The 24,065-nt window shown below is 38.6% G+C and overlaps 1 protein-coding gene across 1 annotated transcript in view; it reads left to right on the top strand.

The window, feature by feature from the left end:
• Dpyd (dihydropyrimidine dehydrogenase) overlaps positions 1 to 24,065 on the top strand; it is an 813,096-nt gene that overhangs the window by 490,281 nt on the left and 298,750 nt on the right. Inside the window, exon 15 of the mRNA XM_032896921.1 lies at positions 18,007 to 18,075. Within this exon, the coding sequence (XP_032752812.1) occupies positions 18,007 to 18,075 (69 nt within the window). The remainder of the gene's footprint in view (positions 1 to 18,006; positions 18,076 to 24,065) is intronic.

Here is a 24,065-nt window from a genome sequence, read left to right as displayed (position 1 = left end):
AGATGTCCAAAATGGCCATATGCACAAGGAAAAAGATGAAACAAAGTTAATGTCTTCACCATCAGTCACCTTGCTCTATTCGAGCATCTTTACAAGACTTTATTGAATAGTTACAAAAATCAATCCTTCCTCTTTTCACACAGAAGTGAGCTTCCACTAAAACAATGCACATTGTGGCTGCAAAACTCCTTTAGAAACTATACCGCATCTGCCATTAAACAACAATAGAAATTAACTAAAACTCAACAAAATGAGGGATAAATGCAAAATCCAAAAACATATGGAGCTTGAGCAATATACCTTTAAAAGCATGTTGTTTAGAAAAGAAATTAGCTAATATTTTTATCTAAATGACACTAAAACTGTAACTTACCAAATGCATGGCATGCAGAGAAAGCAATGCTTAGAGAGTTTATAGCATCGATGCTTGAATTAGAAAGAAACAAAATTGAAACTAATAATCTATGTTTCATCCTAAATGAAGTAATAAAAACTTGATGCACCCTTGTAATTCCTGCACTCCGGATGCTAAAACAGGGTAGTTTGCTGTCTTAGTGTGTTGTATTGCTGTGAAGAGACACCAAGGCCAACAAAATTTACAAAAGAAAGCATTTAATTGGAGGCTTGCTTACAATATCAGAGGGTGAGTCTATGACCATTACAGGGCCGATGGCAGCAGGAAAGCAGGCATTGGACAGGGTTATTACCTGAGAAGTTATATTGTATCCTATCCATAAATTGGAGGTGGATAAAAGGAAATACTGTGCCCGTGTGGTCTTTTGAAGCTTAGAAGCCCAACCCCAGTGACATATCTCCTCCAACATGGTGGTACTTCACAATCCTTCCCAAAACTGACCAACAACTAGAGACTGAATGTTCAAGTACGTGGGCCTACGGGACCAATTCTCATTCAAACCACCACCATCACTAGCAGTTCAAAAACAAGAAGGAGTCAAAAGAGGAATGAGAGAGTGAAAACTCCCTTCAAATTAAAGAGAAATATTACAATAAGATTCAGAGCAAAAAAAAATCAATGAATTGAAAACTAGTTATCAGTAGAAAAAAAAAAAAACAAAACCAAAAGCTTATTATTTAAAGAAATCAATAATACTCAGGAGGACATATCCAAGCTAAGATAAAGGATTTAAAGGACAAATTCATGATATTTGACTTGAAATAGACATCACTACAGGCATCATGAAAATTAAAATAATAGCAAAGAAATATTATGAATGTCTGTAGAACCACAAATTTGACAACTTGTCCTGTATGGGAATGACATCTTTCAACATTCCATATGGAAAAAGTAAATTTTAATAGGCTTCTATCTATTAAACATCGAATAAAAAGAATTGTATCATCTCAAGAGAGCAAGTAGCTCACCAATGACTTCATCGGTGGTTTCCATCAAGTGTGTAAGACCATATTCTATCAATCCTCTTTATTGGAGAGCAGAAGAAGGGCTAAATACGGGCTCGTCCTATGAGGGAGCTTTACAATGCCATCTCCTGAAGAGTTACACCAAAACGCTCATCAATATATATGCAAGTCAAATCTTACAAGATACAAATATGCCACAACCATGTGGGATTTTTTTTCTATTAGCAATAACCCTCCTAAATGGAGACACACAGCTGAAAAACAAGCAAAGAAAATATGGAGTAGACTATATGTCCTCAAGGAGATGAACATTCAGACAGTATCTATTAAAATACTCCAAATGTAGACCGCCTCCCACATCACATTCTGTCAAAGGTGTATAGTAAAATAACGGCTTTCCATGGCTGATGGGATGCAAAATGGATTGTCCACTGTCAAGGTTACTAGTGATGTGCTTTAACGCTAAGTATCCTCTTACCCTACGATTTAGTAGTGCACTGATATCTACCCAGAGGAGTTAGAAATTTATGACTACTTGAAAAACTGCACATGGTTGTTTAAAGCAACTCTATTCATAATTGCCCAAACTTGAACGCAGCCAGACATCAGTCAGTAGGTGAATTGCTGAGCTGGGATGTTAGCTTGTCAAGCCACAAAACACCTGGAATAACTTACAACTCCTCTCAATAACCGAGAGCAGCAGATCCGAAAGCCTGCCACTGTGGAACAGTAAAGCCAGGCAGTGACTGCCAGCGTGGCACATGGAGGGAAGGAATGAAAGAACGGCGAGGAGAGGTTTTAGGGAAAGGAAGCTACCCTGTGAGGAAATATCCTGAGGATTTAGCCACTGTGTCATTATCCAAATCCCTCACATATGTAACTTTAAGAATGAGTGGAAGGTGTGAACTCTGACTGAAGCTAATTGGTCAGTGTAGGTTAATTAATTGTAACTGGACCAATGTAATAGGATTGTGCATGAGGAGACCGTGCACGTGTGGAGACAGGGTGAGGAGCATATACAAAAGTACTGTAATTCCACTAATGCTCAATTCTGATGTAATAATAAAACTGCTCTAAAAATAAAGTCATATACATGGCAGAAACTAGATAAGTATGTATGCATTGTAGTGATCAGGATTATGATTGTGAGTGGTATGGGTATTTGTGTGGTTTGTGTTGTGTGTGTGTGTGTGTGTGTGTGCGTGTGCGTGTTTGTGTGTTTATGTGTATATGTGTGCATGGGGTCTATGTCTGTATGTAGAAGAGTATGTGTGTGGTATTGCATATGTGTATATGTGTGTGTACTCTTTGTGTGGTATATGTGCATGTGTGTATTTGTATATATGCATGTGTGAGCTATGTGTGTTCATGGCATTTTCAGATATATACTATTGTTTGAAGCATATACTGTAATTTCCATAAGGATGAACTGACAATTTTTTAAAATTGTAATAATAACAGCTCTTCTCTCTATAGTTATTTATTAAATGGACATGAGAAATAATAGTGAACCAAATAATAAGAAGCAGAAGTTAGAAAATTAGAATATTTTCTCAATGAGTAGACGGAGGGATACAGTGGTCAGAAAAGGACAGACACTTAATGGTGCTGGTACACCTGTGATGCTGTGTGACCAGAACTTGTTTAAAAGAGGGAATGAAATAGCAATTCTGTCTCTAAGAATAATGAGGGTAATTTGAGACAGTTAAGTTCATGTTAGTCTTATTTGTCTTGTCAGATACAGGTGTCATATTGTCTGAAGGGTTCAGTTGTACAGGAAGAACCAGCGGTGACAAAAGAGTAAAATTATACACACACACACACACACACACACACACACACACACACACACACACACTGTAATTCCTCTTCTTTTCAATTCTAATATAAGATAAGCAGCTCTAATACATATATTTGTGTATGTGTATTTATGTATGCATGCATGTGTATATTTGTGTAATATATATATATACATATATATATATATGGTATCTGGGTGACTGGGGCCACATTATCAATGTTCAAAATGGCCTTATTTTTAGCTCAGTGTTGAGGAAATCATGTATCACCTCATTGATTCTTAATGACTTAGTCTTCCATTTATGATTTCCTGGGCAGGTCCATGTGCCTGTCTAGCTTCCAGGATGTTCACAGAACTAAAGGGAAATAACCTTTGACTAAGAACAGAAATGAATTAGCTTCCAATTTTTCACATAAGAAAAACTGACATTTCTTGAATAAAACTCACCATCTGTAAAGTAAACCCATAGGTTTTCTGCAAATGTGTGACTAAGAGACATAAACAATTATTTGGAACAAAAATATTACAGGCAGGCAATTCAAATTTTATACCTGTTCTTATTGGACATGCAAGCAGCTAGTTGTTTCTTTAACCTACCAAGGTGAAATTTTTCTTTCCTTAACTGTAAAGTGGAGGTGAAGTGTTTGTGTAACAGTGCTCTGAAATGTAAAGATAAAATGTGTCCAAAAGGACATGCAGGAATCATGTGAACACTGCATAGGTTAACTCTGGTTGCTGTATTTACCCAAAACTGACAAGAGCTAACTATGTATGCATAACAGAGCATCCTAGAGTTAGGGAAAAATATTTCATTTAATTCATAATCATGGCTGCTTGCCATTTACTTAACTGAATTAAGGCACACAATTCTTCTGGTTGGAGTCCCTCTTGTTCCTCTATGGCCAAGGTCTAAGTGGTCTAAGATCAGGTTGCTCTAAGGAGTCAAGCAAAGCATGAACTAGAGTGCTTATCTATGTATAGATGGCTTATTTATAAAAGTGCTCTCCTTTCCCAGTGGGCTAGACAGAGTTATCTACATGGCACGTGGAGTTTCAAGACAGTGAGTCGCAGCCCATTCCAGTCTTAATTTGGCTCTGCGAAATCACTTATGCCAAGTTTTGTTGACTAAAATATGTCACCAAGCTAGCTCTAACCCAGGCTTGAGTAAATAAACGTCCCTTCTTGGTATGAGTGACTACAAACTCTAAGCCAGAAGCTTGGATTCAGATAAGTAAGCACTCTCTCTCGATCTACCTCAAGAGGACTCGGGGTACAGAATCAACTGCCATCTCTAATGTAAATCGAAAGGATAGGAAATCAATATGATAAAGTCTTGATGTAGTAGAGGGAACTTAGACTCAGAGCTCAGAGCTTAGTCCCTGTCTCTGCTATTGATTGACTTGACCCAGTAAAGTCACTTGAATTGTCTGGGTCTCATTATAAGGTACTCCATATAAGGTTCTGTAAATTCATCCTCACTGTAGGAAATAGATGAGATCATGTATATAAAAGTGTGTATTCAAGGACAAAGATGAAAATAATATAAGCCATTATTCTTTTATGTATAAATATATCTTTTAAAAGAAACAAACCTAGAGGATCTTTAACCCCACTACCACGTTGGAAATATAGACATGAACTTAAATACAAAAATTAGAATGAGCAATAGGATGACATGTTATTTGGAATTCTTTTTCTTAGCTACCTAGCTACATTTTTTCTTCTTTCTTTTGTTTTATAAGACAAAGTTTTGCTTTGTCACCCTGACTGTCTTGGAACTGACTCTGTAGACCAGGTTAGTCTCAAACTCAGATATCCAAATCCTGCCTCTGTCTCTGAGTAGTAGGATTAATAAAATGCCACACCTGGCTCAGCTACGTATTTCAATATTCCTTTAAACAAGTATTTAATGATGCCCAAAGGCATACAGGGTATGATATAGATGTATAGAGCACTCAATCAAATTTTATAACATTGTTAAAAGTGTATATAAAAAATTACATGTCACACAGGAAAAACAGAAATAAAAGGTATTATAGGATCTCAGAGATGGTGTGCACATGGTTGGCGGAAGAGTGGTTTCCGGGCAAAACCTCCCTTGAGATAATATCCAAATGTAGGAATCATTACATGGAGTGATCTGAATTTTAAATCCAAGTTCCCAGCTCATGAAAAACCATTTTTATTCCTTTGACTCCTTAGTCTACTCATTTTTTCCTAATCAATCAGCAATAAATACCCATGGATTATTTCAGAATTATTTGCATATTCTTTGCCGGATACCTTCACTATATCTTGGCTACAATGGCTGCAATCATCTTTAACCTATCGCTTTGTGTTTTCTTTATTGCGCTCTATGCTCTGAAAGCACTTAAAAAAATTACATCTGGTTTTGAGCAAATTGAAGGTAGGTGCTTTTAGTGGTTTGAATAAGAACGCTCCCTACTCGGTGTTTGAATGCTTGGCTGATAGGGAGTGGCACTATGAGGTGAGGCCTTTTTGGAATAGGTGTGGCCTTGTTGAAAAAGGTGTGTCACTGTGGAGGTAGGCTTGTTTAGCTCTTTTTATTTATTTATTTATTTTTTGTATTTTGTTACTTGTTCTTTTTCTTTTTGGATTTTGTTAATTTACATTTTAAATGCTATCCCTTTTCCCTGTTTCCTGTCTATAACCCCCCATCCCATTCCCCCTCCCCCTTGTTCAATGAGGGTATTCCCCCTCCCCAACCACCCACCTCCTCATCCTGACATTCCCCTACACTGGTGGGTCAAGCCTTGGCAGGACCAAGGACTTCTCCTCCCATTGGTGCCCAACAAGGCCACCCTCTGCTACATAAGCAGTTGAAGCCATGGGTCTGTCCATGTGTGCTCTTTGGGTGGTGGTTTAGTCCCTGGGAGCTCTGGTTGGTTGGCATTGTTGTTCTTATGGGGTTACAGACCCCTTTATCTCCTTCATGCTCAAGCTAGGCCTAGTATGGCAACCTCCTTCTGCTGCCTGTGAATGAGCTCAGCTCCTTCACCAGCACCATGTCTGCCTGCCTGTTACCATGAGCCTAAATATCACAAACTACAAGCCACCTTCAACAAATGGTTTTGGTTTTATAAAAGTTGCCATTGTCATAATGACTCCTCCCAGCAATAGAACTGTAACTAAGACAGTGCCAGAAGGTCATGTGTACTGAGAATCTCAATCTCATGTCTAATTGCTGTGCATAAACAAGACAAGAAAAGGTAGTCAAAGGTTACCTTTGGTAGCGAAGATTATACATGACATGCAAGAGAAAAGCAGCACAATCAGGAGTAGAACTGTGCCTCATACTCGTGAGGAAAGGAAATGATAGTAATTGGTCACCTGAAGTGCTGAAGAGAGTTCTAAGAATCAACCAGACTGCATTGTGGGACATCAGTGATAACTGCCTATATCAGTTTCTAAGCACATAGAGGAAAGATGCTAGGTGAACACTTATTGAAAAGTGATCAAAAGCAACACTATGGGGACGTCATTCTGACTTTCCTGTTGCTGTGAGAAAACACTGGTCAAAAGCAATTCAAGGGATGAGAGAATGAATTTTACCTTGCACTTTCTCATCCACGATTGAGAGAGGTCAGAGCAGAAACTCGAGGCAGGAGTCCAGGACAGGAGCTGAAGCAGGGACCATGCATACACCTTCCTCACTGGCTTGCTCTCTTGTCCTCTGTTTGCTAGCTTTCTTATACAAGTCAGGGCCACCTGCCACAGTGGGCTGACTTCCGATAAATCAATCATAAACCAAAATAGTTCTGCACAGTCATGGCCACAGGCCAATTTTATGGAGACAATTCTTCAACTCTTCCTCTCTAGTTGACTGTTATTAATAAAAATCTGTCCAGTACAGGCACATTCTTAGAATATCCAAAAGTTTTTGTCTTCTTGATTGAGACCATTACTAATGGTCTTTGACTATACTTTGAGAAGACTGCAGTTCACCATGTGGACCAGGCTGCTCCAAAACTTGTGAGATCTTTCTGCATCGCTTCCTCAGCCTCCTAAGTGCTGGGATTACAGGCATGAACTACAAAGTCTAATTTATTAAATTTCACACGTTACTTTTTCATGTTAGAAATAATTATAAACGGAAGTCAATTGTAAGCCCCCAAATAACAACAAAAGGTCATCTTTAAGATAATATTAAACTTAATAAAAAGTAACCTGTACAGATATTGTTTTCATATATGATCATTAAAAAGTGAATGAGCAAATACAATGTGACAGGTTTTAAATATCCTGGCATCCATGAATGCCTTTTGTGGAAACTGCCAGAGTCTCCCTTTTGTCACACTTGTAGTAAAGAAGAAATTACACTTAAGGTAAATGTACACATCAAATAATATTTAATAAATGCATGATTTTAGCTTAAAGACCCTTGAAAATCACATATATCATGCTTGCGTTTCCTATTCAATATAATCTCAACAGTGTTAGGAATGATTTGCTTAAATGGTTTGACAGTGTCCAACTCTGTGGCGGGTAATTCACCACTGATCAACTTTGTGACTTTGCACTTTTTAACCTACTAAAAGAAATAGGATACCTTGAAGCTGAATCCTTGTCTGGATTTCCCGTGTAGCTCACAGTGCAGTTGTAGAATGCAAAGACATTATTGACAGTGTATCTCAGAGCATAAATTCCAAGTCAAAGAGGATCTGACAAGATAGCCTTCTCATAACCAATGAAAACTCTATTCTTCATCTAAATATCTAGGAAATAAACTTTACTGTTATTTGGTTAGTTGCCACTTTAACAAAAATCATTGTATTTAGTGTATTTAGTCAATAAGGAAGTTGGATTATTAAATTTAAACTAATTGATCACTAATTTTGATTGTTAACTTTGAACTGCAAAGGATGCCAAAGGAGACAATCTAACAAGCCTTTCTTGAAGAGTATTTGTGTACATTTAGTTTGAATATTTGTGGTATTTTTCAGAGAGAAAACTGTGCAAGATTTGACCAATAAATTGTTAAAGATGATATTTTAGAAGGTTTTACAATTTTAATAGTTAACAGAATGAGTTAAATGTTTTCCCAAGAAGTGTGTCCTTTCCTGAGTGACCTTTATTAACCAAAAGGAAACTCAAAACTGTGCAAAATGTAGTTTGGATGAGGAGGACGTTTCTTGGGCCAGAGTCTCTTTGTGTAGCCTAATGTAGTGGTTTGAATAGAAGTGGCTCCCATAGACTCATAGGGAGTGGTACTGTAAGAACACTTGACCTCTTTGGAATTGGGGTTGGTTTATTAGAGGGTAAGTGTGTCAATGAGTGTGGGCTTTGAGGTTTCAAATACTCAAGCCATGCCTACTATCTCTTTTCCTGCTGCCTGCCAACCCAGATATAGAACCCTCAACTACTTCTCCAGCATCTTGTCTTGCTGTCTGCTCCTATGCTTCCCAGCAGGACAATAATGGACTCTGAACTGTAAGCCAGCCCCAATTAGATGCTTTCCTTGCATAGTCATGGTATCTATTTAAAGCTATAGAGTAGGAAAATTATAGGCAACCCCTACTGTATCTAGCAGAAAAATTCCAATTTAAAAGCGGTGCCTACAAAACACAATTCAGTAGAGATTGTTTTTCATGAAGCACATCAAATTTTAATGACTACTACACTAAAAGGAGTCTTCATAAAATGGATCATGACTCTAAGGCAAATCTATACAACCTGTATTTTGTGTTCAGCCATATAATCTGTGTCTTGACTTTGTAAATTGTCTTGTACTTTCATTTTTACTAGTTATTCTTTCTTTCTCAAAATGTTATCAACATTCAGTAGTACCTTTGTCTTTGAGGCCTTGTAATTGTGCCATAATGTAGTAGATTTGTTCTCTTATTTTCTTAGATGTTTATTTTTCTTTTGTCTTGCCCTCATAATTCTGAACCTCTGCCTCCTTTCTATTTACCCTCATCAAGAGACCTTCCTATTTCATAAAGAAAACTTTCCCACAATAGCAATTTCACCCTTTTCACACCAAATCTATTAACCCATAACAGCTTATGTTTGCTGTCCTCCTTCCTGCTCTATTAACCTAAATAAGATGCCCTCCCCCTCTCCAAGGAAACTGCCTCCCACTATTAATTCAGCATTACCTCTTATCATCTTCATACTTTCTTCTACGTCAATCCACCAATGTAAAATCATGCAAAATCACAGATGATTAAAAGGGATTCACACCAGGCTTCCTATAGTCTTTTATTTGCCTCTACATACAACTTCCTAAAATCAAGAACAAAATATTGTCTTGATTAGGTTGGCCTCTGGAATTTTTTTACTGAGTAAATTGAGGTAGGAGGACCTACCCTGATGGTGGCAATGCTTCATCAGCTGGATCCTACAATGATGGCAATAGAGACAGCGAGAGACAAAGACAGAGACAAGAGACAAGAGAACATGCTTGGCACATGCACACATCCATTTATTGCTCTATACTCTCGAGTGTGAATATGACTGACTGTCTCAAGTTCTTGCTCATTGAATTCCTTGCAATGAAGGATTTTAATGGGAAGTTTGAGCTCAATGAACCCTTTCTTCCTTAAGTTGTAAAGATATTTTATCACAGCAACAGGAACTGAAACTAGGATTATCCCAACAAATCTTGAGGGAGATTTTTTTGTATCTCCCATTCCTCCATCTTCCAATTCTATTCATTCAACCCATGCCAGTCTGAGTCACACTCTTGCTGCCTCAGTGAAAAGCATTTTGTAAAGGTGATCAGAGATCTCTGTGCTATCAGATATTTCTCTGTTCTTTTGTTGTATGACACAACTTTGCCTGTCAAGAGAGTGGTAAAATACCTCCTCACCATAGATAGGAAATACAATCTACCACCTATGTCCAACTTGGTAAACCAATAAGTTTTATTGGAAACTACTTACAGGAGCAGAAATGACTAATGGCACGTGTAGTACTAGATCCCGCTACAGCAGGATATCAGTTACATCCTACAGGCAGCTAACGCAACAGGTTGGAGAGTATCCTTTCCAAGTTACTCAGTTGGTCTAAATCTATTGCAGGTTTCTGCTTCTTCTAGGCAGCTGGTCCCATCTCAGAGTCTTCTTTGTAGGTTGGCTTGACAGAGAGTCTTCTTAGTAACTCATTTTCATATTTGTCAGAGCGACTCTCCACTTTTATTGCTTACTCTGGTAGAAAGGAACCTAGTGAATCTTGTCAGTTTCAGGCACTTCCTGAACCTAACTTGAGTTGTTTACTCTCCAACTTCAGGAGCTACAGGCAGGACCGAATGTTACAATCCCTTGGAAACTGTTTTACATCTCAGCAGAATCATCACAGTGGGTCACACCTTACATTTTGGAGAATTCCTTTCCAGCAGGAAGCCACATTCTCTTGTGGTTTGAGGTTGGGCTTTGGCCCTTTATTTTTTATCTACTTTATTCTATTTAGTTTCCAATCACCTTGCCAGTTGACTATAAATACTATTTTATATTACAGTCTCCTTGTTTTATAACTTTGTCCTTAACCCCTTTAGTGTATTATCAGCAAATATACAGAGGGCACATCAGTGACTTCTCTACTGAAATACTTACTAAAAACCTCACATGGACCATATTAAAATTGAACCATGAATTTCCTCACTCATCTTCCTGTTAGGCTTTATTCCATGTTCATATATAATTTACATTCTCAAAATCAGAGTTCAGGCTAGTAGTCTAGGAGTCACTTATAATGTTGCATTATCTTTGTCTCCTTGAATCTTAATACTCACCAGCCAATTAGGATCTAGCTTTTCTGCATTTCTGTGGCTACCACATGATTCTACACAGACTGAAAACGCTATTTTCACATCTATTATCCTTATTTGTTTCCTTATGAAAATTCCAGAAAAATATTTGAAAGATGCAAACTGAACCATTTTATCAGCACCCACAATATTTTTGTGACCTCACACAGGTCATCAAATTCCCACAGGGGTTAGAACATCTAGAGTGACAGCTATTGGTTGTTTATCTCATTTTTATTCATAGTACTCTTGTCCTGTCTTGAAGCTCTTTGGACCCCTTTGGCCTTTTATACATTCCAAACCCATCCCCTCTCAGTGTTTGCGTGCACTTTTCTCTTCCCAGAAGACAAATTTTCTCCCCATTCCATTCTTCAGAGTGAGGAACCTGCTTATCTCTCAGATCACAATGAAGAGGACCTTTGACCAATTGTCCATCTCTTATGACTGTGTCCCTTAACCCAGTGATATAGACACATTTTCCTCTGTATTGCTTTCATCACAGTAATCCTGACCCAGCAGTTGCCCAGTGAATTCATTTCTTACTTAGGGTGATAAGGATTTTTTCCTTGTTTCGTGTGTCACTTCAAAGTTAGAACAGTTATTTGCACACAGTATGTTCTTGAGCAATATTGGTTGAACACTGAATTAAAAAAGACTTTAGGCCAACATTTTACACTCTGGATTTCTTGGTCTCAGTTAGCAGCTGCTGTAGTGAGAGGCAAATTTGTTCGTTAGGAGCTTGTTTCATGCTGTGAGAACGTCCTATCTGAGTGTTTGTCATAAAATATAGGACAGGGCCAAAGTTCAAATATTGGACAGTGGTTGGCTGTTATGTATCACCTCCTTCAATAATGTTTTAAAATATGAACTATTAAAAAGAGAAGACTGGGAATGGCTTAAATTAAGTGAAACTTTGATTAGAAATATGTCTTCATGATATTCATTTCTGGTAGGGTGGCATGATACTTCATCACAAGCAAAACCCATCAGTTCACTTTTCTCATAGGAAGCAAAATAGCCTGTCCTCTTTTACTTGATTAAAAACTGAGTCAAGCAAAACACTAAAAGACTTTTTAATCATCACAGAAAGATTTAATTATCTTCCATCTCCTTTTAGAGTGAATACCTTTTAGCGTGACTCTGGAAAACCTCGGTCTGTTTTAATGAGAGTTAAGATAATTTTACAGCCACTGTGATGTCTGTAAACTACCACACTTCTATATTTTTTATAAGCTATCTCTTGGTTTTAAAGACAGATATTTAGAATGTTTAAACTAATTATGGTGCTTTAAGAATCTGAATCCAGGGCTTTACCCATGCTAAGTTAGCACTCTATTAACCTAGATAGTCCATCCCTAATAATCCTGCTTTTAAATCTTTGATGAAGTTCAGTGGAAAAGTAGTATTTCTGAGTGCTCACATGAAGACATATGCATGGTCCTGGTCTAGCAGGGACTGCAGCATGGATCTCTCTTCCATTCTTGGTTATCTCCATTTTTCCACATTCCTCTGTCTACTATGCTTGCCCTGGTAAAGTCACTGAAAGCAAACAGGGAGATGGGTGGATAAATGAGAGGTCAGTGGTCACAAGTGACTTTCAACACTTGTACTGTTTAGGTTAGGAACCAGTAATAATACTTTTTGATTATTGTGATAGGGTGTTGATGTCAAGTATGAGTCAACCAATCACTGATTATCCCAGCCTGGGGTTCTTTCTCATCTTTGGGGGGAAAAGATAGAACTTGTTTAGGAAATGTGCAACTTGGCTGCCTAGATGACTATTAAAACCTTCCCAAGAAGAAGAATGTATGGATCCCACCTAGAGCCTGCCACCTTGCCACAGTGAAAGGCTCACATAGGCTACGTCCAACCTCTGAATCCATATGAATCAATAGCACTGTGGATCTCTGTGTTCAGGGCACTACTCTAGGTGATAATGATGCAATAGAAACTTCCAGTAGTTAAAAAGTATACTGAAAAGAATTTTGTAATAAACTTTCTTAGGAAATATTAAGTTATAGAAAGTAGAATTTAATAAAAGAAGATTGCCTCTAGTATATCTAGAAAATAAACAGTGTATGTAAGGACCAGTATGTAAGGACCCAGAACCAAGTTCTCAGCACAACGGAGATTTCTTTGCCCCAGAGGGATAGAGTGTAGGGGACAGGAATAAAAAAACAAGAACGTAGATCGGAAATGAGGGAGAAGGGGAAGTTAATAAGAGAAAGGGAAGAGGGGTATTTATCCTGAAGTGGGACAAAGGACTGCCTCTGGATAGAGAACAGATGATGCACATAGGAAAATGGCGGTTTATAATGATAAAGAGGAAACCCCATATTAGGATGATGTGTTTAACTTCAATTGGACATGTTAATTCGGTGAGCCAAAGTGTTCATCTGATTGCTGGACTTCAATACTTTGAAACTGGATCTTGTTAATCATCCTCAGGAGGAGGAATTGGTCAAATAAGGAAGGAACATTGATGGCTAGCTTTAAGAATGTAATCTAAAGGGTTTTAGCATGACCAAGGGAATCAGAGAGAAGGGCATGTGCTGTCAAAGTCATGTTCATCTCAGTCAAGCTGGCCAAAGTCCCTTCAGTGTACTGACCAAACTTCTTAGAGATTGAGAACAAAAAACTATACCATAATTGAAGTTCACAGTTCCTAAGACAGTTTCTATTAGTGTGTATTCACCAAGACAGACCTCTGATTAGGCTCTATTTCATAGCAAAAGAGACAACTTTGACTTAAACCAATAGATTTATCTCCATATAAAAGAACAGGCATCTAGGGAGAACAAGGGGGGACAGTATTTGTCACAGTCACCACTAAGTCCTGGTTGTCATTAAGTCATTTATACTATTATCAGGGAAAGCATATTTCTGAAAGTGGGCAAGATGACAATGTGTGACAAGTATTTGAAAAGAGCAACACTAGTGTAATTAAGAAATAATTCTGAGGCAGGCAGTGGTGTCACAGTGTGCACGCCTTTAATCTCAGCACTTGGGAAGCAGAGGCAGATGTAAGTTCCTACAGCCTGGTCTACAGAGTGAGTTCCAAGACAGCCAGTGCTACACAGAGAAATAAATCCTGCCTCAAAAACAGCAAGTCCCCCCCAAACAAACAAAAACACACAAATAACAAAGCAACAACAACAACAACAAAAACTGATGGTATCTTCACTGTGTAAATTATCTGCCTAAATTGCCTGATTTCCAGTCTCCTATCTCTGTTGAAATTGTTGAAAGTATAACTTGGATTCCAGACCTGCAATATACATAAAAATTGCAGCCTATGGTTAGTGCATACATACACCTAAGGTGTATATAAGTTAGGAAAATCTGCTATTAGGGGCCTGGTCCTCTTTGAACATTAGCCAGAGCCAGACACATGCTACCTCAATAGATTTTTCCTTTATTAATTGCTAAGTAAGCAGGGTGATTTCTCACTCAGAAAGCATATTAGTTCTAGAACAATATTTGTCTTCATCCAACCCAATTATAGTTCCTGTTGATCCTAGTAACCTGTAGGGCACTAGATGACTTTGAGGAATCCTGACAAAAATCAATACAAATTTCAAGAAAATATAGCTTTATCAAAATTTAACATGGCATTTAGAGAAAAGAAGCCATGCGAGTTCCCAGTTAAGAGAATCTATCATAGAGCACTGTCAGTGGTAGGGCAGTGTTTTGTCTAGTTGACCTACCTTTCGGACAGAAGCCTCCATCCCTATCCTATCTGTAGAACTGTCCTTGCTGTCTGTCCCATCTTCTATCCTGAGAGGGAATGGAAGAATGAGAGGGAATGATGTGTGCCTTGCTGTGACTGCAGTGGTGAAGGAGCCACTTTCACATATGTGGGAATATTACTTTGTTTAAAAAAATACAATTTCTAAAAACCCAAGCCTGTCAGTTTTCTTAAAGCAGGGTTATGTTAGTGAGGGAAAGCTCTGTTTGGCTCTCAGATACTGTGTGGACTCTATTCTTGCCTTCTAGCAACATGGCCTAGGGTTCTATTTGTCCCATGGCCCTGTCAAATAGCAGGTTTTTCCATTGTGTTTTACTTTACTTCTGCTCTGGGCATGAAGAAGACAATTGAAATGTTACCTGACTTCAAATGGGAGAGTAAGGCTGTTCCTCGTCTTTGTCCTTCTCTTCACACTCTTCCTCCTCCATCCTTTGCTTCTCCCCAACCTTCCTCTCTTTCCTCCCCTTTTCCCTTATAAGCTCCTTTTTCCTCCTTTTTACTTCTTCCTCCTTCACCTTCTCTATCTTTTATCTCCTACTGTTGCCCCTCATCATCTTCTCTTTCCCCCTCTTCCTTTTCTTTTTCCTTTTCCTCTTCCTTCATCCTTCTCTGCAGTCGAGAGCCATGCCAGGAGATATTAGGTCTAGTCCTAAAAGGTTTTTTGTTCCCTTTATTATGCTTCCTGGGTCATTTTCTAGCTGGAGAATGAGCAGGCATCTCTGAGCAGGACTCCTTCGAAAGGTGGGAAGAACATTTGTCACAGAGGGGACTTGGTCTGGATAGGGATCCTTGGCTGTTAGATAAAGACATTAGAAAAGGTCATTACAGAAAAGATCATGGGACAGATGTCCTCATGGAAGCCCTATTTCATAAAAGAGAAGCTGAATCTATGCAATGCAGGAAAGACATGCTAGATGTCCCTATTCTACTCATCATCTGACTTTACTTACTTCTTATTTATTCATTTTACATCCTGATTGCAGCCCCCTCTTCTCCTTCCTGTCTGACCCTTAGCTCCATTCCACCTCCCCTTTTCTTCAGAAAATGAGGGCTCCCATGGGTATCAACCCTGGCATCTCAAACACACACACACCACACAGCATAGCAGACAAAGAAATTCTTCCTGTTGGCAGGGCATCTAGAGGCATCATCTAAGCCCAAATGGAGAGTCTGTGTTACATAGGTGTGAGATATGGGATAAATCCCTTTCTTCCTCCAAATTGCCTGGTTGGGGCTACCCTGGGGAATTAAACTATTTGAAATAAGACAAGAAAACTGATTTGTTCCTACTAAAGAAACTCTCAATCAGGAGGCATGACAGTCCTTCTAACCCAGTAGTTTTCAACTTTCATAATATTGCAAACCTTTAATACAGTTCCTTGTATTTTGGTGACACCCGCCCGTAAAATTATTATGTCGTTATTTCATAACTGTACTTTTGCTACTGTTGCAAAAGAGGTTTCAATCCACAGTTTGAGAACCACTGTTCTAAACAATTCCTTAGACCCACCTCTCCTTTCTTTTAAATTGGATAGAATAAAGAACCTGGAAGTCCACCATTTTAAATGTTTAAGAGAGAGAACATTTATCTACTTAGTGTTCTTGTCCCTGACTGTATGCCAGCCAGGGTATTGGATGATTTATATGCCTCCCCAAAACACAGTTTCCCATGGCATTTAGAGTCTACAAAGGGACTCAAATTAACCCAGTTTTAAGGACAGCTTCTCCCTTGCGTTAAGAATTCTCTCCAATGTGGTCTCACCTTTACATGTTTCTATTCATGATAAAAAACATTCATTTAACTTTTGAGCATGTCCCTGTGGTGTTAAGACATATATGTAAATAAGAAGTATGTGATGGGAGCTCAATGGTTTCTGGCAGATTCTATAAATGGACTCCATGACTTCATGAACAGCATAAATTCCTAATGCCCCAGTCTTAAAGTCACTGAAGGACATAACAGTGAAAAACAGTTACTAGAGTTTTGTGAGTATGTAGATGAGACCACTAAAAGCTAACAACCATAATCATAGACAGTTAGTAACATCATGTGGCCCTGAATCCAGGTCTTCTCATCAATAGTGGTGTAGTCTTTACAACTCAGTACTCTCGTGTCTTTATTGGGCTAAAAATGGTCAAAACAAGGTTGTAATTATTAAATAAGTTTATAAAGCAAAATTCTGTAAAATGCCCCCTGTCTTTAAAGTTAAATAAGTCTTAGCCACTGCGCTCCTTGTTACCCATATTTTACTAATTAGAAAACCTGTTCTGTTCCTCAACACATGAACTAAAGATGATAGAACAGGGTTTCAACGTAAACATCATGGCTTTGCAGCAGATACTAGTAACTACTGTCATATATAGTCTATTGATGGATTAATGTAAGGCTGTATATAAATCATTAGCCTACTGGAATCCAAAGCAATGTAAGGTTATTTAATAGAATTTGAAACTATAGTTCACAAGAAATATATGAAATTGTATTAATCATATTGTAATATGTTATTATGGAAGGGAACATTATACTTTTCTTTCCCATGAAAGAAATCTTTATGCTGTGCTAATAATTATAGTAATATGTGCTTCAACGGCATTATAGAAATTAGATGTCTCTTTCAGTGGTACACATTTACACACAAATTTGTGTAATTCCCACTGCCACTTTCTGGGATGACAAGGTCAATATTATAATCTACATTTGAGAAGTGAGAAAACTAAGACTCGATAAAGTTAAGAAAACTGGGGCTGGGGAAATTGTTAGGTCAGTGAAGTACTTACCACACAAGCACGTGGATGGGAGCTCATAAAGTCATAGGAGTGGTTGCTTGTGTTTGCAATCTCAGCGCTCAGAATGTGGAGATAAGAGAATCCAAGGTGCTCACTGTTTTGCAGTCTAGTAAATTAACAAGCCCCAGGTCCTAGCAAAAGATGTTATATCAAAAAGAGAAAGGTGAACACATGTGAATGGCCACTAAAGAACCCACACAGGTTATCTGGCCTCTACAAGTACCCCTATAATCTGCACCTACAGACATGTGCATGCATATCTATGTACACATGCAATAGCACAATGTGAACTCCCACAAATGCACATGCACACAAATGCTCAGATAAGTGCTCAAATTTCCAATGACAGTAATTAAGAATGTTGTCACACAAGTCTAAATAAAGCCCTAAATGTTCAGCAGGTTGAAAATAATTAATTTTTATAATGTAGCTTTTGTCTTTATAAATATATGTTTATGGTTATTAATATGTGCACAAAGTAGGGAGGCCACCTGAACACATGTTCTCTTTTTCTCTGTAAAGATCCTGATCGCCAGCATCATGTGCAGTTACAACAAAAATGACTGGATGGAACTCTCCAAAATGGCTGAGGTAAAATTTCTTTACTTGGTATTTATGCTATTTCACCTCTCTCATTTTTATTAGTTTTAAGTAAAGAGCTGCCACAAAAAATAATACAAGAGAAGTAAAATTGAATTGAAAATGTAAGTTAAAGCATTTCTTTTATAATTTGTTTACCATGTGTTTTCATTTAAATGATGGAAATGTAAATTTAAAAGGAATCTATTCTATAAAAGCAGTCCCCTGGATTTCACACGGTACCTAAAATCCCTTTATTCTCTGAATCCATAGACTCTGCATTTGCATATTAAGCAAACTGTATATATGATGGATGCCATGATAAAATTTAATTCTACCTTTGAGAGTCTAACTTGATCTTGCCTTGCCTTTAGGCAAACTAGTTTGACAGTAAGAGAAGGGATTCTGAATATAAAAGTCTTGAATATTTAAAGTATAAAAGGTTCATTTAATACTGTTCTAGTTTGAATACCAACATGTATAAAGTGCTAGGGCGGGCTGTGGCTGAATGGCGCACTAGTCAGTGGGCATGCCGCAACATTCATCAGTGGGTGTGCCACAATACCCACTTTGCACAAATGCACATAAAAATACATACTTAAAAGTACTCTTATGTCAATCATTCAATAAGGCCACTTAGGTGAGACAGCCGTGGCTTGCACTCTTGAAGGGTTCCCAACCATGCTAACACTGAACCTAGTAAGACATTTGACTTAACCTGACTTTACAAAACACTATGATGTTCTCTATGGTGGGCAAAGATGGTTGATTGTACATTTTACTTGGATATTTTTACAACTGTGAAGGAAAAAATTACTTCTGGGACTGAGGGTAGTGAAATTAAACATGATCTGTAATTGGCTTCGTGATCTTCTGTGCTGGGTCTGCTTTATACATGTATTTACCTAATTGACCATGAAATCTTCCACGGAGCCCGTGCTTGGCATGAGCTTTGCCAATTTTAAGCTGACTATGATAAATGGCTTTATCATGCTGCGTGCTTCTCTGCTTTTCTGTAAGAATAAAACACTTTCAAAATATTTCCTTCAGTAATGGACATTAATTTTTAAGTGGGAGAGTTTACTTACAAAAGTCAAAAGGCGGTAATTATAAGTATATTAGCAATTGTAGATGTTTTCACATTTCGTATTATTGTTTAATTTCAGTCTTATTTATTCTTCTTTCTTAAATACTATATAACAAAGACAGGAGAAAAGAGTTTGCTTTCTACTAAGTCAGAGCAATCTCTATATCTCCATGGAGAAGCGATATACTTTTCAAAAAGAACAAGCCAGACACATTGTCTGTGAAACACGCTTCTGGTAAAGTGAGGCCCAGGCTAACTTAGGGCATTAGGAGAAGGCCGTTGGGCCTTTGCATCCCTGTGGAGGTGGGGCAGCAGCAGCCCAAAGATTCCATCCCACCTTAAGTTCTACACACCCAATAACATTTCAAGTAGAATATTTGACTTATTCTTTGATAATTTTATAGATGCATGAAATGTATTTTGACTATATCCACCATCCTTAACTCAACTCAGGATCCTCTCTGATCCCCTTCTTAGTTCACCCTCCCAAATTCACGTCTTCCTCTTTGTCATCCTTTTAGAGTAATTTTGGGTTTGTGAGGAAGTTTCATAAGTAAAGATGATCACCACCAATCCTGATGACCTGAGTCCATCCTCAGTGACCTCCATAGTGCAAGGAGAGAGTTGACTTTCTCTTAATTTACCATTTGACTTCTGCACACACTGTGATAGATTCACACATGCTTATGTACACATTAATTGTATATAAAATTATATTAAAAGGAAAAAGAACTACTCACTGCTTTTGTTTTTATGCACCAACTATTCAAGATACACATACACACACACACACACGTGTATATAAACATACACACATGTATATAAACACACACATATATGTATATACATGTATATTATATATACAAATACATAGATGGATGGATAGATAGATAGATAGATAGATAGATAGATAGATAGATAGATAGATGGAAAATTCACATTAAAATAAACTAAAAATGTTTTCCATTCACAGTTTCCATTCACAATTCTTGGTGAGTTGTACTGGCAATCACACAGCATACCACTGTGCTAATGCTTGGGGGCTGGCAAGCAGCTAGATGTTGCATGTGTACATTTTCATGAAGTTTCTCCTTTCAGTGGCTTGGGTTTTTAATTGGAGTTGAGAAAATCTATCATTACCCTTCTCCTCACCACGTCTGCTAATCCAAAAGACACATGTACCACATCCAAAGAGCTGCAGTTGTTGAAGATCAGTAGCAAAAAATGGAAGGCTCTGGGATTAACTTTGTACATGGAAGAGGAGTAATCAAATCCACTAAGAGGGTTAGAGAATGCCATGGGCCCTGTATAAGGCACAGTTGTACACATGTCCGTGAGGGTATTTGTAAACATGATTATCTGAGGTAGCACTCTGAGTGTTGGTGACACTCAAGCGTGAATAAAAGGGGAAGAGGAGAAAGCCATCTGAGTACCAGCACAAAAACCACCCTCTCACTCATCCATGGAGAAGTAAAAAGGCAACTTCCTGGTACCATAGAGCTCATTGTGCCGCCAAACCTTCTATACCAAGGTGGCTTCATCACTAACCCACAAGCCTTAAGAAACATTTGTTTCCTTAAGTTGCTTCTTTTCAGATATTTGGTCACAGCATTGGGAGAAAAATAACAAATGTAATGATGACATTGCTTCCCCTTGCCTTACAGGATCGTAATATTTACAGAGCACACAAATAGCTTTAAAATGAGCCTAGACACAGACATATTTCTCCATGCTCTCAGCAACATTGGGTCACCGCATTAGGCACATTTAAATAATATATTAACTTGAACCAAATGCAATCAAGGACATTGTGTGCCCAGACCGCTTAATTGATCATCCCCATTTCCTACATGCTTTGTTTTCTCTTGTAAATAAAACAAAACCTAAACCAACCCCTTTTAATCCTAACCTTAATGAACTTACACTCGAAATGCCTTCCCATACCTTATTCTTGTCAATTTTGCTTGCGTTGCCATGGTTTTTTAGATACCATGAAAAAGAAGCAGTTTCATGAGAGTTTTTATAGCATGGTGAAACTTTTTGTAAACTTTGTTGTATGTGTTCTTTTGTCAGAGCTTGAGATTTGCTCATAGAGCCTCTTACTTTTCTGAGGCATTGATTGGCTATCCCCATTCAGTGTAAATTTCCTGGGCTGTCGAACAGAGGTCCACAGGAACCATCTCAGTCGCCCAGATGTGATCACAGCTTAAGAACGTAATCAGATACTCAGCAAATTGAGCCATTACTGCAGGCTGCCAGGATTAGATCTTAGGAAGATCTTGGATTCATTTTAACAGAACTGGAATCCATTTCTTTCTTAATGTCGATTAGTCCAGAAAATAGAGATTGGGTCATATTTAATGAGAAAGGGGCCTTAGTGAAGGACACAACCTGTGAGCAGGAAAAGTGTGAAAAAGATGAACCAGGGAAGAAGGGAAAAGAAACTTAGGACGGTGCACTAGAGAGCCTGCCAGGCTTCCCAAGGAGACAGAGCAGCCTACTCAGGTATAGAGGTCAGGGACAGCGGCACAAGATCATCTTAACACAGAAGCAATAGAGGAGTAAGGGAAAGGGCTCAGCCTCCTTGCCCCCAGTCTCTCTTGGTAGTGTCTTACAACACAGCTGTCTATGTGCTCTACCACTCTGGGCAATCATATACTCTGTGGCCTGTAGTGTGATTCTTCATGTAAACCCAGAACTAGAAGGGAAGGTCAGAGCTCCTTCATAAGACATGGATCTTGGTCCCTTGGAGTTCTTATGTGAGCTGTGTAAGCTAGGTCGCATATAGAGGAAGACTGTGAGAGCTAACACTTTAAATATGCTGACAGCAATATGGACTGGGGCTGGGAGAGTGTGTGTCTGGAGGGTGAGTAAGTCCATCAAACACGAGAAAGTATACAGGCTGGATGTGGGTGATGTATGCATATGCTCTCAGCCAAGTTTCTCTGTAATAACGTCATTGGCCCAGAATTTCAATAGCTCTTTTTAGGTTCTAAACAGTGAGTGTATGTGTGTTTGTGTGTGTGTGTGTGTGTGTGTGTGTGTGTCTACATATTTAAATGGTTTTGTATGTGCGTATATGTGGAGGGCATAGGTAGACACAGAGAGTCCTCAGTTGTTCTCCATCTTTTGAGACAGAGTCTCCTACTGAACCTGGGACCCACTAGACGGTGCCACAGATACCCCATTTGGGACTGAGCACAGCACTGACACAGATCCTCTCCACTCAGACAAGTAATACGTTTCTGAGTTAGCCAGTGTACATTGTGTCCACGTGTGGGCATGCACACACACACACACACACACACACACTCACACACACGCACACACACGCACACACACACACACACTCACGCACACGCACATGCACACGCACACACACACACTCCTCCCTGCTGAGATCTGAGAGATGCATTAAACTATGGGTAGAGAAGCCCAGATTTACAAGGGTAGCTTTCTGTTGCATCTATTTGGCTGAATAATTCTAGTAGGTTCACGACTGAATTTGTTTGGGGAAAGCAGTTCCAGTACACGTCTAACTTGGCGTTTAGCTATTCCTCGAGTGATGGATATCCGTTTGCCTGCTTCCATCTTTCTTTTCCTTTCCTCCTTTTCAGTCCTTATTGGGCAAGGTTCTGGACTAAATAATTAAAACCCTTGTGACTATTAAGAGCCAGAATGTTAGTCCACTTTTGTTTATTTAACAACTCCTGATAACTCAGCAACTAAGGCTTTTTGAGTGGTTGTGTCTACTTGGAAATAGAAGTTAGCCACCCCTGAAGCTCCTGTGAGCTCTGTGACAGGAATATTCAGAGGCAAAATAAATATCTCCCAGGCCCTGGTTATCACCCAGAACAGCCTTGTCCCAATTTTTAAGGCCCGGATATTCATTACATGGCCCATCTCAGGTACATGCGGGTGTGTACTATTTGAGAAATTTCTATAACTGTCCCTAGATAAGACTCTATCTCATAGGTGCTGAAGAATTTTGTTTCGGGACAGCAGTTTAGAAGCCACACAGATGCTGAAAGGTTATATTTTCTTAATCCAGTGTGGCAGTCCCAGCAGGGGAACAAGTGTCTTCTTTCCCTTTTGTGTCTCTAAGTACGTCGTCTGCTAGATAACTTCACATCGGCAACTGGCAAGCTGTGTTTGTACACACTGAGATATGAATGGAAACAGAATCAATGGGTGGGAAAACACCAGACTGTGGAGAGAAGTTCAAGCTCTGACTGTCACTACAAACTCTTTGATACACAAGAAACTCTCAATGACTTCCTCGTTGGTAGCACTCACTGACAGGAATCACCAGGGGGTGTTCCAAATGACTTTTTGATGCATATTCAGCTTCCATAATACTAGATTGATAAGGGAATTGCATACACATCTGTAATGTGCACTGACCTTGTTGCCCCTCATACCTCCCTCCCCCTCCCTTCCTTCTTCCTGACCCTATTAGTCCCCTCCCCTTCCTCATAACCTGTACCTCTACTTACACATCACATATGCACATACAATCTTACATAGCAATGGTAGTGTTTAGGAACAGTGATGAAAGAAAAGATGTGGTATATGGATTTTACTTAAGGAACAAATGATTTAATAATAATCTACCCATTGATTTAAATCACTGGGTAAGCCACAGGCTCTTCATTTAAGATCCTGTGAGATGGGTAATTTGAATCTTTTATGTTTGGCTTATGAACTGCCAATGGGCATGGTGATATATCGTAGCGTTTGGAGTTGTTTTAAAGCTGAAGTAAGATAAAAGAAAAGGCTTAGTGAAATATCCTTGCATATGGAACGCACTCCATTAGCTTCAGCTATCATTATCTACCATGCTGGTTAATTGTCAGTGGTATAATATAAATATGGGTATAAGTGCTTCCCAAAGATCTGCTGGACCAGAGTGACA

This window comes from Rattus rattus, chromosome 3, assembly GCF_011064425.1.
Source record: "Rattus rattus isolate New Zealand chromosome 3, Rrattus_CSIRO_v1, whole genome shotgun sequence".
Classification (NCBI taxonomy): domain Eukaryota; kingdom Metazoa; phylum Chordata; class Mammalia; order Rodentia; family Muridae; genus Rattus; species Rattus rattus.
This window is presented reverse-complemented; position numbering and strand designations above follow the sequence as displayed.